This window comes from Callionymus lyra, chromosome 17 (assembly GCF_982586985.1).
Source record: "Callionymus lyra chromosome 17, fCalLyr1.hap1.1, whole genome shotgun sequence".
Lineage (NCBI taxonomy): Eukaryota > Metazoa > Chordata > Actinopteri > Syngnathiformes > Callionymidae > Callionymus > Callionymus lyra.
The window spans coordinates 14,717,547-14,732,362 of NC_141834.1; the positions used below are offsets into that span (position 1 = coordinate 14,717,547).

Genomic DNA, 14,816 nt, shown 5'->3' on the forward strand with positions numbered 1-14,816 from the left:
AAGGTTCGTCATACAAAAAAACTTTATTCTATAAAAAAAAGCCTTTTTAAAAAAACAAGTATTCGCGTAAAACCAGCGAAGATAATACTTTAAAAACATTTTATACACATTAAATGAGAAATCTTTCGTCCACAAGCGTCTTGTTGACCAGGTTCCTCCTTCCAAGGACGTTACGGATCAGCCGGAATATCTGTCGAGGACAAGATCAGATCAAAATGTTGCAACAGAGTTATAGCAAAAATAAGTATTTTTAAGTGTACTTTGATTATAATTCTGTTATCCTAAAATTGAAGTAGTAAACTTGAAGTTGACTATTTACATACTATATTTCAAAATACTACAAAGGTTTATACTTAAGTATACTTTATGAAATAAATGTACACAGTACTACTATTTTCTTTAGGTGGTGATCCATAAGTTAACTGTGCAAAGGATTGTACCAAATTGTTTACTAGAGGTATATATGTACTAAATTGGAATTATAGAGAATAGTGTACTTTGAGTATACTTTAACTGTATTATAGATTTGGGGTTGTATACCTACTACACTTGTAGTATAGAGATGAGTTAACTTTAAAAGTTCCAAATATTCCATAGAACTATCAATTTAGAAAACTACAAGTACATATACCTTAGTATACTTTTACCTGAGTATACTTGTAAAAAATGTACTTCAAGTAGTCTGCTACAATTTTTTTAGATGGTGATCCAGAAGTAAAATGTGCAAAGGATTATTACAAATCGGTTACTAAAGATATATACTGTACCTAGTACATTATAGAGAATAGTGTACTATGATTGTACTTTAAAATATTCTATAGATTTGGGGGTTTATACCTACGACACTTTTAGTATAGAGATGAGTAAACTTAAAAATTTCCAATTTAGTCAGTAGAAGTATCAGTATTTAGAACACTACAAGTACATATACCTTAGTATACTTACTATACCTATACTTGAGTATACTTGATAAATGTACTCAAGTGTACAACCTTTTGCTACGACATGCTTGAGGTGAACTGACCGTCTGCTGGATGAAGGTGAGAACGGCTGCGAGGACGAAGCTCTGCGAGCCGAGGTCGACGACACAGAAGAACAAAGTGTCAAATATGAGCAGCGTGGCTTCGTTTCCGTAGAACAGAACGTCGCTGAAGGAGTGATTTTCATCTGCAGAGAGAATAAAGTGTTTTCATCGCAATGTTAAACACAAAAAAACAATGAGTTGGACTCTAATTTTTACGTTTTGGTCGAGCGGTTGTTCAAATATTACATCACACATGTACATTCACATACATCATAGGAACGTATGGGTTGGGGTCAGAGGTCATTACCGTTGTAGAATATGCTTTTCTCGCTGGGTTCAAGGAACTCCATCCCTATGACCCTCTCGAACGCCAGCTTGTCCTTCACTATATAGTCCATGTCAGGGTGGGCCTGAGGTCAGAGGTCAAAGCAGAACAGATGTGTAAAAACTCTATCAAATAAACATGACTACTGTCGGTACTAACATGGTCAATGATGGAGCCCAGGAAGTGGTTCATGGTGTAGTAGGCTCTGATATTCTGTTCAAACTGGTTTCCCGACGAAGCGTCCATCAGTCGTGACGGTCCAGTTCTCTGTGACACACAACTTTTCAGTCAGAGCTCCTCGGTTTTAAGGACGTTAAATAAAAAGAAAAAGTTATGAAGCACAAACTCGGTTGATGGACTCTCTTATCCGGTCGTACTGCAGCCTCAGGCGGTTGGTGAGGGAGATCTGGAAGGTCTGGATTTCAGTGTTGGGCAGGAGACCTCTTTGACCACACAGGGACTCCTGGAGGCAGAAGAAAGTAGTTTCAATTTAATCAATTTAAGCTTTACGTCAGGGCTGGTAAACTCAGTCACACAAGGGGACAAAATCTTTTTGCTGGTCAAGGTCGCGGACCTGAACATAATGTACATTTTCCAAAGAGTCTGACATTGTATTTTCATTCTTGAGATTCTATACGATTTAAATATCGAGTTTATCAGCGACAGAAATTTTATTGCCACAAAACACAAGAACATATATTTTGTGTTGGCATTAAAGAATATAAAATTAAATAATACAAACTAAATAAAAAGAGATCAAATACAATAAATGAAAATACAATAAGAGACATTGCCATGAAATCGCAAATAAATAAATAACTAATAATGAATACAATTCATTCATTCATTCATTTTATACCGCTTGAGTCTATCCCAGGTTCATTGGGCGAGAGGCGGGGGACACCCTGGACAGGACGCCAGTCGGTTGCAGGGCACACAAAGACAGACCACCATTCACACACACACTCATACTTACGGACAATTTTCCCCAAGTTCTCAATCAACCTCTGTATGTTTCTGGACTGTGGGAGGAAACCGGAGTAAACCCACTCCACACAGAAGGTCACTAGTTGGCTTTGGCCTAAAATAATCCCACTTATTCCTTTCCCTTTTACACAACTTTTATTTGTATTATTTATTGGACATCTGTATAATTGTTGATGTCCATTGTTTGTCCCTTATATTATCTTAAAAACTGTCACTTTATGTACATGAAAATTAATGTTTTTTCGATTTCGTACGTCACGTAAAATGACCTCGAGGGCCGGGTTTGAGTTTGTAATCTTCATGCTAGTGCTGGACGTACGGCTTCTCTCTTCAGGTTGTTGTTCATCTCCTCCATGTTGGTGTCGGCGTGTCCGTGCACCGAGCGCCCGTGCACGTAGTAGCCGAAGCAGCGGTGCGACAGCAGCAACATGGAGATCTACGAGTTAAAAAAACGGTGAGTTCCACAGAAGCCGTTCGTACGACGTCCAAAAACTCACGTTGCTGATGGAGCAGAGATCCACAAACTGCCGGATCTTGTCCTCGAAAAAGTGCTCGTGGATGAGAGTGAAGAACATCACCTGCGTGGAGAGTCGAGTCTTTAATTCGCTCCTGACGTTGATTCGAAAAAAATGTTTTTACCTGCAGAACTCCTACACAGATCCAGAGCGAAGAGGCCAGACCGTACCGGAGGGTCAGGCTGTAGGTTGGCGTGTAGGCCTCTGGGGGGCGCTGCAGCGTTGGCCACGGGTCCCTCAGGGCGAGGTTGGAGAAGCCCAGCACCTGATTGATTGATTGACAGATTACTAACAACCATCCGGGAACATGGATGAACGCGCTCGAGTTTACCTCCAGGAAGAAGAGCACCGCCATGATCTGAAACGTGGGACTGGACTTGCGGATGGTTTGGATTTCATTCCATTCGTTGGCCACGAAGTAAGTCCTCCAGATGCTGACGGGAGCCGCCTCGCGCTTCTGCTCACCTGTGGCTGAGCAACACACACCTGAGTCTCAAGGAAAACTTGTAAATGAACTTTAATCTCAGACCTGTGGTCGATTAAAAAAAGGAATTTAGATTAAAAATTGAAAAATGTCTATATGGAAATTAGTGTTTATCTAAAATTTGAATTCAATAATTTGTATAATAAAGACTAGATAATTAGTCAAACAAAAATTCAACATGTTGGAATTATTATTATTTATTTTACATAGAGTGTCATATTCTAATTATTTTAAAATGAATCTTATTTAATATAAATAAAAGGTGGCACAATTATACAAACATTCTAATATTGAATTTAAAATATTAATCGGAATATTAATACTCTTGTTCGCCAAGATTCCAGACGGGGAAGAACTTTATAAAGTTATAAACTTCAAAACATGGTCATGCTGAGGGTTTTCATATAAGTTGCACTTTTAAAGCAGGAATACGGAAAATTGAAATATTAATTGGAATTAGAATATTTGACTCCATGATTAAAAAAAATAAAAAAGGCATTATTTTTTACTTACAATTAACTTTGTAAAAAAAACCCAATTTAAACCGTTCAATCCAGAATGGCAGAATTAAATTCTTAAATAAATAAATCAATGCTTAAAAACCCAACAGCATTATAATTATTTTCATCATAAAAACTTTGCATATTTTAATCAAAATGTCAATTTTTTAAAGCATTTATGTCATAATGGCACTGATATACTTCCTTACATTCATCTCATATTTTGAAATAAAAAAGAAAAGGATTCTAATCGTGTACCTTGCACCGTCTTGCTGGCTCTGCTCCGGGGCCTCTCCCAGTCGATGAAGAAAACATCCACAGACAACTGCTGGATCAGTTTGTACAGAAACTGAACCGCCTGCACAACAAAAAGCGCTCAGAGCCTGATCGTTTGTTTTCACTTTCAGATTGTATCGATCAGAGTTACCTTGAGAGCGAACGCACAACCGATGTAGGTGACAAACTGCTCCTCTTGAGCCGGCGACGGCAGAACCACCGACACAAACTGTTGAGCCTGAGAGGAAATGGAACATCTTAGAAGCTCACTATATCTTCAAATGTGAAGGAGACGGAAGAAGGAAAGAAACTTGCCTTTAACGTCTTGTGATGGAGAGATTGAAAGACAAAAGTTCATGCGACAAGTAAACCAAAGTGAAGACGTTAAAGCAAACGTGTCAAACTCATGAAGAAGCTGCAGGTCTAGTCCCTATAAGCAGTGCTGCCACAGTAACTGATTACTCACTTAAAAAGAGTTACTTTACTGATGCCTTGAACGTAATTTAATTAGAATACAACATTTTTTTAATGTGCCTGCATAACTACTGGTTTTATTTACACTCACTATATTTGCAAAATAAAATAGTGTATTTTGCATCACAACATAAAAACCAGCATTGAATACATTAACAAATAAATGATAAATTAAACATGAAGACAGACTTTGACTATGACTTCAAATATGTTAAATACCTTTGAAAATGTACTGTTAGTTTTAATAAAGACAGTCTTTTCCTTCTTTTTAAAAGTAAAACATGACTTATTTGACACATTTAACTATTGAAATTAAACTGGCGAAACTCATTTTCATGCAATATTTCATGGCGGAACTACTTTGAAAAAGAATAAATAAGTTGTTGCCAAAATTTCATACGAATATTTCTGTCAAACCTTACAGAGGGAATTTTTTTTAAAACTAGTTATTACAAAAGTGTAGTAAGATCATGGGGCGGTTCTTTATAAGTGACATACATTTGGAAATCGAACATTTTCAATATTATTTTATCTTTATTTACGTCATTCCTACTCCAATAATTCAAACTCCTATTTTCTAAATTCAATATTTTTAAATTCCTACCTTTTTAAATTCAATATAAACTGTTGGTACTATTGAACATTTTTTATATCAAATTCATTCAGAAAATCTATTATAATAACTATTTTTTCCAACTATTGGAACAAGAATATCAAACTCTTTGTTTTAAAAAAAATATATATATATTTTTTGTTCAATTATTAAATAAAACAACATTTTAACATAACATTTATTTTTTATTAAATAAAAGCAATTTTAACCCTTCAATATAGAAATCATTTAATTAAATTATTGTAAAAAAAAAGTCATTTATTTGACATCCATCTGAGTTAAGAAGTAATTTCAAAATGTTCATGAAATATTGCATGAAAATATTCCTTAAAAAGCTGGTGGTGCCCATTAAAGCTTACTAGTTATAAAGACACGTATCAAAAAGATCCGTCTGCAAAGAGTAAATATCGACAGAATATTTCAGTTCAAATGCTTGTATTCAATACATTCAGTTACTGAGTAACATGTTAACAGCATCACTGCCTAAAAGGATGTTGGTGTTTAAGATAAGATAAGGAACAAACAATGGATGTCAACATTGAAAGTTAAAGTGTAGTTTGTTTGGCCCTTGACTTGCTAAACAAATGTGGCCCCTTGTTCGCTGAGTTTGACGCCCTTGCTTTAAAGGAAGCAGTAGATCGAGAGAAACAAAAGCAGGAAAAGTCGATGCCAACCTTGTAAAAGATGAGCCAGTAAATTCCGGTTCCCACGGTAACGGCGAAGAAGACGTTGGCCAGATCTCCAGCGTAAAACAGAAGAAACCTCAACATCGTCTGTAGAAGTAAAAAAAAATAGTTATTAATCAATAATATCACGAAATAATCCGTGATAAATGTGGGATCACTCACCTCCACGTCGATAAGAGTCGACGCGATCCTTCTCTTCCAGCTGACCGTCTTCAGCAGCGCGTAGATGACGGCCAGACCGCTGAGGACCCCCAGAGCCGTCTGTGGAAGATCAAAGTTCATCTTCGGGGTCCCAACATCCACTGATCAGGATCCAATCGAAGACTCTCAACAACTCACGTTTGTCTTCATGCGCGCCTCGTTCTGATCCATCTCGTACTCCACTGAGAATGACACCTGCACGCAGATATGTTTGGTTGCACATATTATTTCATTTAGAACTGAAATTTAAACTCAAAATCATCTCTTTATAGAGTAAAACTGAGGTATTTCGGAAAAAGAGAAACTTTTTTATTAATATAAAGCTATAAAAGTGAACAAATATACATGTAACTATATTCCATTTGAGTTAATACAGCACCCTTGTATCGTATTTATTCACCTGCTCTGCAGGAAGGAGAGATTCCGCTGCGCCTTCTTGTCAACTGCCGTGAAATTGTATAACAAAAAATATGTTCAAATTTTTTAACTCCCTCCCTCTACTTAGTACTGTGTTGCACTTTGTACTACTGTTTACAGTTTATTATTATTTAATGTATTAATTAGTTTTCTCTATTATTTTCATTATTAATAATATTATCATGTAATGTATGTTTAATCTAAAGTGTATATATATCTAAATATTTTTCTTTAAGTATCTGTAGCAAAAATTGAAACGTGGGAAGAATAAAGGAATATCTTAACTTATCTTTGCCTTTGACTGCTGAATTGTACCGGACACTTTCCACACTTAAATAAGATATTGAAGCTCTATTTTTTTTTTAAGTGTATTTTTTTTCAACAATTTAAACTGATAATTTGTCATCGGCCTCATATATGATGAATATCAGTCAAGAAAGAAGATTTTCTTTTCATCGTTGTAGCAAAAGACTTAAGAGTCTGAACTTATCAAACTCACGGCAACCGTCTGCTTGTCGACATCAGTGAGGAGGACGTCGGTGTACGCCACGGTGAGGAGAGGAGGGAAGACTTGTCCTGCTTGTGTACGAGGAACTAACTGGAACCTGGAGAAACATGAGGGTCAACATGGGAGCCTCATGACAGGGTTCAGATCCCACCTGATCGTGACGCTGCTGGCCACACGGATGACTTTAGGAGGTGAAGCCGTGGACTTCTCTCGTCCACTCAGAGTGTCCACGAGGAACACACGTCGCGTCAGATACCAGTTCTGCATGTTCTCTGAGAAGGTGCAAAGAAAAACAAAACACTTAAGTATATCAGTGCCATCAATACAGAGTGTTTTTTTCTTTTATTGAAATGTTGCTTTTTCTAACTATTATTTAAATAATTGAACTTAAATAATGTAGATACTAAAGGTTGAATTTGTTTTATTTTTTAAATTTATAATTTAATTTATATGAATAACTTTTTTACACATAGAGTTTGATATTTAATTCCAATTATAAAATTAAATTAAATTTATAAATCCTTTTTAATTCAATATAAAAATGTTGGTGTAAAGTGCTTCTACTTCATCATGTGATCGTCTGCTTGTCGCATGATTGGCTGATTGACTGGCTTGTGTAATGGCACTGTTATTATTAACTTTTTATTTTGAATTTAAAAGACTACAAATGAAAAAATATTGGATTAATAAAAAATAAAATTTGGATTACACGAATGAACATCTCAAACTCTATGTGCAAAAAAAAATAAATTAATTTAGAAAATATGTAATTATTTTAATTCAATTTTTTATTATTTACAAAAATATATATCAACCTTTCAATATAAACATTAGGGAATTGAAATACTTCAAAAATTATTTAAACCTGCTCAATGTAGAATTTGTTTAATATGATTATTCAAAAAATAATAACTCAATGCTTAGAAAAATTAGACAATTTCGCCATTTAATATCCAACCACTGATAAACTTCCATAACCACTGAACCAAGAAAACTCACCCTGGTTGACGAAGCGTCCGTTATATTGCTGGTTATTGACCAGGGTGGGCAGCGGGAGGAGCTTCCTGTTCTCTCCTCCCCCGAGATCCATGAACACGTCGTAAAACAAAGGCTCAGGATGAGATCGCAGCAGCGCCGCCACCGGCAGATCACACTGCATACAGTTTTAACATCAAACTAACTTTTTTTTTTTAAATCTACAGTAGTAGTTTCAGAACTTACAGTTTGTTTATACGTCGTTCCAAAAATAAAAGCAGCAGATTGTCTTGTAGTTGTGTCCTGGCAGAGCTGGAAAATAAAAGATGTATTTTTTCACTTAAAAACACACGTTTAGTAGTAAGCAACAAAGCATCCTTGTCATCTTCAGTCATATTTTACTGAAACAAGTCACTATCAAATACATTTTCACATCTTTGCAATGAATTATGAGTGATTCGCTCTCACCTGAATATTCTTTCCTCCAACTTTTTCCCATCTCAGGAATTCTCCTCTGACGCCGTAGACCGCAGCAAGCAGCTTGATATCCGTGTTCTGATCAACAAAAAGAACGATTTACATGATAAGTGACTTTATTTTTTAATCATCAAGTCCAGTAAAGCCTTGTGTTCATTTGTTCTGTCTTGATGCTCTCTGTGGTCACCGACAGATTTAATTTCCGTGTCAGGAAGTTGACCTTTTTAGAATCATCCTTATTTTAGGAGGATCTGATGATCTGTTGTAACAACCAGTTTGTGAATGAGAAATATATATATATATATATTTTTATTACAATTGTTTTAACCAATTGTTTAAACTGTATTTCCAAATGTTGTTTCCACTTGAGATGTTTCTTAGCTTTTTCTGGGCCTCCCTACTGAAGCTGCTGCCCCCGTGACCCGAACCCTGATAAGCGGAAGAATACGAAAACGTTTCTCAACTTAAATTTGGCTTTATCATCAAACAGATGTTTTCACTTCCATCTAACAACATCCACCCCCCCCCCCCCCCCCTCTCCATCCTGTTTCAAGTTCACACCTAGTAGTAAAAACAACAAAGATCTTCTGGACAAACAGAGACGCAGCAGCATCACAGTAGAGACAATGAACACAATAGTCTTCACACAAATGCTAATGAACGCATGAGGGACAGATGGTGACGGAATTTTTCTTTTCAATCTCTCCTCATGTAGATGTGGATCTTCAAAGATCAAATAAACATTTATATGTCAGAGTATTCAAGAGAACACATTTATTCAAATCCTTGCTCACGTCAGACTCTTTTAATGGTCTGGGGAAAATACGGTGTAAAGACCAGGGGAGCCTGAATATGGTTAAACCAAAAAGAACAAAGCTTATGAAATACCAGTTAAAACAAACATATATTTTTTAAAAAATTGAATATTTTTGCCGTTTCATACCTTGTTTTGTCCTCTAAAACTAAACCCGATGGGAACTGGTTCAGTCTGAAGTATTCGACCGGCAAGTCCTGGTTCATCACCGTAGTAAAGCCAAGGAAGGCTGACTCTCCTAGACAGACAAACGACTTTTTACTGGAAATGTTTAGTTTTAAATGGCGACAAAATGTTTCCTGTATTACCAATAAGAGATATCCTGAGTCGAACTCAGAGCCGCTTTTGACCTGAAGATGGTGTTGAAGAGGCCACAAGCGTCAGAGCTCACGCCACTCAAGGAGTGCATGTTCATCACACACATGTTGCCCAGCGCCTGGCACGCCGTGAGGTTAGTGTGGACCTGTTGGGAAAACGACGTGAAATCAAAGCAGTTTGCGATTCAAAACCAACAGCAAATAATAAGAAAGTGTAACTACAAGGCATGCCGACGATGAGGCGTAGAGGTTCTTGATAAACCAGGCAGATTGGATGCTGAACTTCTGCAAGATGAGAATAGATTAACATTTAAAAAAGTCAATGAAGTGAAAATAGAAGCAGAAGGATTTTTACCAATTGAGCGAAGTTAACGCTCGGATTAACTGTTGTGGACAGACTTCCTGACGGGAGACATAATCCTCCTGCCTGTGTGAAAACATGCAGGAATATACATTTTTAAATCAGGATCATACGAAGCAACTGTATATTTAAATGATGAACAAAACTTACCAGGACATTCTGTGATTTACACTGACATGATGAGTTGACGAAGGAAGCGTGACATCGCTCACACCTTTAATAAAATAAAAATGTTTTTGGTTTTATGAATAGTATGTAGAGAATTATATATTTTCTAATGTTTTAGACATAAATGTTAAATAAATAAATGGTGTACATCAAGAAAAGCCTTTTTTCTATATAATTGATATTAATAAATTGACTTAATACGGACCAGAAATCCTACTTAATTCAACTAAAATCTAGTTAATCAAAAGCGGATACCTCTCTCCACTGGTGTTTGGAACTGAAAAAGCTGGGTCACTTCCAACACATGATTCACACTGGGTCTCAGGCAAAAGGTTGCCATTGATGTCTCTCTCCACTGAAAGGAAATACATTTACTTTAGAAATACATTTAAGTGCGTTTAAAACATTTGTGTGTGTGTTGTTAACTCACCTTGGATCGTGCCTGGTGGACACATGCAATTCCCTTCATCGCTGAGGCTACCTGGACAGCTGACACATCCGAAACCATCCTTGGTGACTCCCTTAAAAAAAAGTCATAAAAGCAAATTCTAGTTAAGATGAATACATATGAAATAGTCAATAATATCATTATAATACTTACGGGCCTATCTGGGGGACATTGCTCACAAGATAGCGAGGACTTTTCAGCAGTGAGAGAGCGAAATCCAGGTTTGCAAGTACAACTTAGTCCTGGGAAGATTATTTATTAAAACATGAAAGGATTAGAAAAGATAGATTTTTAAACAATCTAAATATTCTCTTGTGTTATCTGATTCTGAAAAGCCAAATATATTCTAAACTTTGACATGTTTCTTTGAGCTTTAATAAGATATAGTAAGTATTTCATATTTGTATAGCGCTTTTCCAGACCAGGGTCACAAAGCGCTTAAACAATTAAAACGATACTCAATAAAATATATACTTTAAAAGATTAAGATACATAAGACAAACAAAAGAGTCTCAGAAAATCAAGGAAAAGTCAGCACGAATAAAAGTGTCTTAAGTTGTTTCTTGAAGGAGTCACATGTAAACATACAAAGTACATCAGGAAAAGGGTTTGCATTTTAAAACAAAAACTTATTTATTTGAGTTCTTTGGGTCACAGAAGTGACCCCATGAATAAATACATTAGAAATAATCTAGATATTTGCTCTGCAAGTCGATGAAAAGTATCTGTTTTGGCGGCGAACAGACCTGTTGTGCTCCGTCGTTGGTTCGAACCGCAGCTAACACACGATAAACTCGATATATCGAAGAATTCTTCCGCACCACAGTCCCCGGGCTCCTTATACGAGATAGAAAACTGTTGGCATTGAAATAAATGGATGTATAGGAAGATAATAAAGACTCGTGACACTCTTATCGAGCTAATGTGACAACATAGCGTCTCCGTCGCCATGGTAAACAACGCGACCGCTACTTCTTCTTCTGATTAGAGCGGGAGGATGATTCAGTTACACTGCCACCTAGTGCCGGATAGGTTTACTGCAACAGATGCGTAACGTTATAATAAATCAGCGCTAGTGATGAAATGATGGTCATAATCTTTTTCTGGATATTGTACAATTGTACTTCTGTTAATTACTTGTTGATGTGTCATTATTTTATTTCTTATTGTTACGATGTTAATTATTATTCAAATTCATTACAATTGACTTTATTTTTTAAAATATAGTTTTTTTAACCATAGTTTTATGGCACTGAAATTTTTCCCAGTGTGGGAATTAAATTACCCAAACAACCCATTTAAACACAATATATACTGTATATCTTTTGTTGTGTGTGCATGCGTAGTACTACGTTTATTGTACACATTAATTTATTTATAATTGTGTTTATTTGTCTATGCTTTTTATTTTATTATAATACGAAGTTAGATACCATAACAACCTATTCAAGCATAAGATCTATTGTATAGCTTGTGTGGTGAGTGCACTTGTTCCACTGCTCACTGGTATATTTATTATTATTTTTATTTATTATTGTGTTTATTTTACGATCTAATTTAATTATCATTATTATGTATTACTATTTGTATTGGTTTGTATTATTGTTCATCTTTTTTCTATTACGTTATTATTATTTATGTGCGATGCATGTTTTAATATAACGTATATTTAGGTTTAAACTTTTTTTGTGAACTGATGCTGGAAGAATAAACGTACATTAATAAATTAAATTAATATTGTTGCAACTTTCTGTTTGATGTAATAATTTTTACATAACCTATAGTCATTTTTAACATCATTACAGTTTAGTTATTTACAGAAAACTTAGTTTGAACTTCAACACCTCACTGCAGCTCACCTCCTGTCCAGTAGATGGCGCAAAGCCCGCCACATGGTATAAAAAGAGGGTGAGGCGTTTGGCACCGTTAACGGTCCCCCCTCTTTCTAGAAGTGCGAAAACACAGACGGAGGAACCGTTCACGTCTAAGGGTGAGTAGTTTGGACTTTTTTTCTTAACCCATCTGTCACGTATTCTAATAATTATTATAATTAATTTTTTTTTTTTAGTGTTTTCACCCGCAAAAGATTGAAATAAGACTTTTATGGCAGGAAAAAGCTGAAGAAAACTTTTTTTTTCTTCTGGGAGCAGATGAGCTAATAATGTCGAGTGACATTTATTAACACAACTTGCTTATCGTATTAAAGGTATTGCGTAAAACTGACATTACATTGAATTAAAATCAATGTTGTTCTCCGCCATTAAGTTGTCTTGGGCTGAACACGAGCTCAAGATTGTTTTTAAATTTGTAGATTATTTTCCCTCTGTGTGTCACTGGAAATAAAAAAGTTTATTTACACAAAATCGGAAGTTCAACAGAGAGGATACAGTCTCATTACGTAAGGATGCAAACATGTAGTGACATGAAAAACCCTGAAAGTCATGACTGGGGGGGAAACGAAAGTGCCAGAGGATGCATAGTGTTTGTTTTTAAAAATGAGGAAGTGGTTTCAGCAACTCAAAAAACATGAGGAATTATTTTGACACCGTCATATTTTCTTATGATCATTATTTGCCTTTTTACTGAAGTCTTTTCTCTGCATTTCCAGCGTGGAAATCGAAAACAAAATGACCAAGATTCTGAGGCTGAAAGGCCTCGACGACTCGGCGCAGATAAAGCACGTGAGAAGATTCTTCGAAGGCTTCGACGTTCCCAAAGGAGGAGTTTGCATCCTAGGGGGCAAATGCGGAGAAGCGTTTGTGGCGTTGACCTCGGAGAAAGATGCGAAACTAGCCTTGGCTCTCACGGGACGACCCCTCAAAGGGTCCGCGGTGAATCTGCGCATGGGAAGCTTCACGGAGCTGGAGCATAAACTCAAGGCGTTTTTAAGAAAGAAGAAAAATAAAACTTTGGAAAAAAGGTCGAGACCTTTGAAACAGACCGTATCTGAATCCACCCCCGAACCTGTAGTCATTCAGCCCGTGTCCCCGGTGGTGGGCAGTGATCCCCGGTTGAAAAATGCGAAGAATGCTCTTCCTGATAATTTGGAATCTGCTCTTTGTCTTGGCGTCGACACGGTTCTTCAAGGTCAATCTGCTACAGAAGACGACTCTCCTCAAAACTTAAATCCGAGTGAAGAATTTCCACAAGACGTCGGTAGCGTTTCCCCTCACACGGACGCCGTCGTCGGCGACGTATCCTCCGTCGTAACTCAAAGTCCGGGCTACGTTCGGATATTCGGGGTGCCGCCCTCCACCACCAAAGAGGAGCTCGTGCGGTTCTTCGAGGGGCTTCACGTCGACGAGGTGATGATGCACGTGAAGCTGGGATCCAGAACCGGCTGCCTCGTGAAGTTCGCCAGCGAGCTGGACGAAGACAACGCCCGCCTGTTCAGCCAAAAATCTCTGGGCTCCTCTTGCGTGGAAGTCCGCACGGCGAGCGAAAAGATCTGGACGAAGGCGATCGAGAATCCCGACGTCGAGGAGAAAACGCCGGTGACGTCGGGGCCCCTCAGAGAAAACCTGGATTACAAACTTAAAGCCACACCTGCGTACAAGAGAACGGTCCTGCAGCAACAGGCGTCCAAAAAGCCCCGACTGGAGCCGAAAATCGAGCATATTGTTAAAGTTACAAACCTTTCTAAAGATATGACAAAGAGTCAAATAAAAGAGCTAATCGGATGTCCTGATCTCGCGTATAAACAAATCATTCTGCTACTCGACAAAACCGCCGTGAGAACCGACGTGGCTTTTATCATCTTGAACAATGAAGACGACTATAACTACGCCATCAATCTCAACGGCTGCCACGTGCACTCCGGCGCCATCGAAGTGACGCCGGCGACCAGGGCGTCGATAAGTGAAGCCATCAGCAAAAACTATTGCGTTAACCCGCACCGAAAAAGTTACCCCGAGAAGGACGTCTTCCCCGCCTGGAAAAGACAGAACAACTCTGAAGAAAAGTTGTTTCTTTTCATCAGGAACATGCCCGGAGACGTACAGAAACAAGACATTAAAACGTTTTTCCAGGACTATAACCTGAAGTATAGTCATATATTCCTGCTGCGGAACAGCGAGGGCTGCGGTACCGGCGAGGCCGTGGTCCAGTTCAAGTCGGCCCTACAGGCCGCCATGGCCCACAAGCTCCACAATCGGGACTTCTCCGGAAACAAACTGCTCATGACGTGTATAAATGCGAAGCTAAGAGATGATATCATTTTGTAAAACTGTTTTCGTTCATTCATTTA

The 14,816-nt window shown here is 37.4% G+C and overlaps 2 protein-coding genes across 3 annotated transcripts; one reads left to right on the forward strand and one right to left on the reverse strand.

The window, feature by feature from the left end:
• Positions 1-4: 4 nt before the first annotated feature.
• Positions 5-11,545, reverse strand: tmem67 (transmembrane protein 67). 2 transcript variants are annotated; one of them, XM_087813246.1, is made up of 28 exons: positions 11,317-11,545; positions 10,724-10,812; positions 10,553-10,643; positions 10,378-10,477; positions 10,105-10,168; positions 9,949-10,020; positions 9,816-9,878; positions 9,585-9,739; positions 9,406-9,514; positions 8,454-8,540; positions 8,232-8,297; positions 8,010-8,163; positions 7,162-7,282; positions 7,002-7,107; positions 6,224-6,280; positions 6,047-6,145; positions 5,873-5,971; positions 4,263-4,349; positions 4,094-4,193; positions 3,183-3,316; positions 2,976-3,116; positions 2,834-2,914; positions 2,656-2,772; positions 1,696-1,812; positions 1,509-1,616; positions 1,332-1,434; positions 1,025-1,167; positions 5-190 (listed from the first exon to the last, which is right to left on the reverse strand). In XM_087813246.1, the coding sequence occupies exons 1-28, from the start codon at positions 11,519-11,521 to the stop codon at positions 110-112; spliced, it is 2,949 nt and encodes a 982-aa protein (XP_087669372.1). In that variant the 5' UTR covers positions 11,522-11,545; the 3' UTR covers positions 5-109. The 2 variants fall into 2 exon arrangements, with proteins under 2 accessions (XP_087669372.1, XP_087669371.1); XM_087813245.1 differs by having other exon boundaries at positions 3,183-3,322; positions 11,317-11,522.
• A 950-nt stretch (positions 11,546-12,495) lies between these two features.
• Positions 12,496-14,795, forward strand: rbm12ba (RNA binding motif protein 12Ba). Its single transcript, XM_087813178.1, has 2 exons — positions 12,496-12,560; positions 13,179-14,795. Exon 2 carries the CDS (start codon positions 13,198-13,200, stop codon positions 14,791-14,793), a length of 1,596 nt encoding a protein of 531 aa, XP_087669304.1. The 5' UTR covers positions 12,496-12,560; positions 13,179-13,197; the 3' UTR covers positions 14,794-14,795.
• Positions 14,796-14,816: the final 21 nt, after the last annotated feature.

What these genes read in the sequence shown, in the direction of transcription:
- tmem67 (XM_087813245.1), bottom strand. Translation starts at nt 11,521, where the DNA reads ATGGCGACGGAGACGCTATGTTGTCACATTAGCTCGATAAGAGTGTCA. An exon ending in ACTCAGGATATCTCTTATTG is followed by an intron (nt 9,515 to 9,584) that starts GTAATACAGGAA and finishes TTGTCTGTCTAG; the next exon opens with GAGAGTCAGCCTTCCTTGGC. An exon ending in TCTGTGTAGGAGTTCTGCAG is followed by an intron (nt 2,915 to 2,975) that starts GTAAAAACATTT and finishes CTCTCCACGCAG; the next exon opens with GTGATGTTCTTCACTCTCAT.
- rbm12ba (XM_087813178.1), top strand. Translation starts at nt 13,198, where the DNA reads ATGACCAAGATTCTGAGGCTGAAAGGCCTCGACGACTCGGCGCAGATA.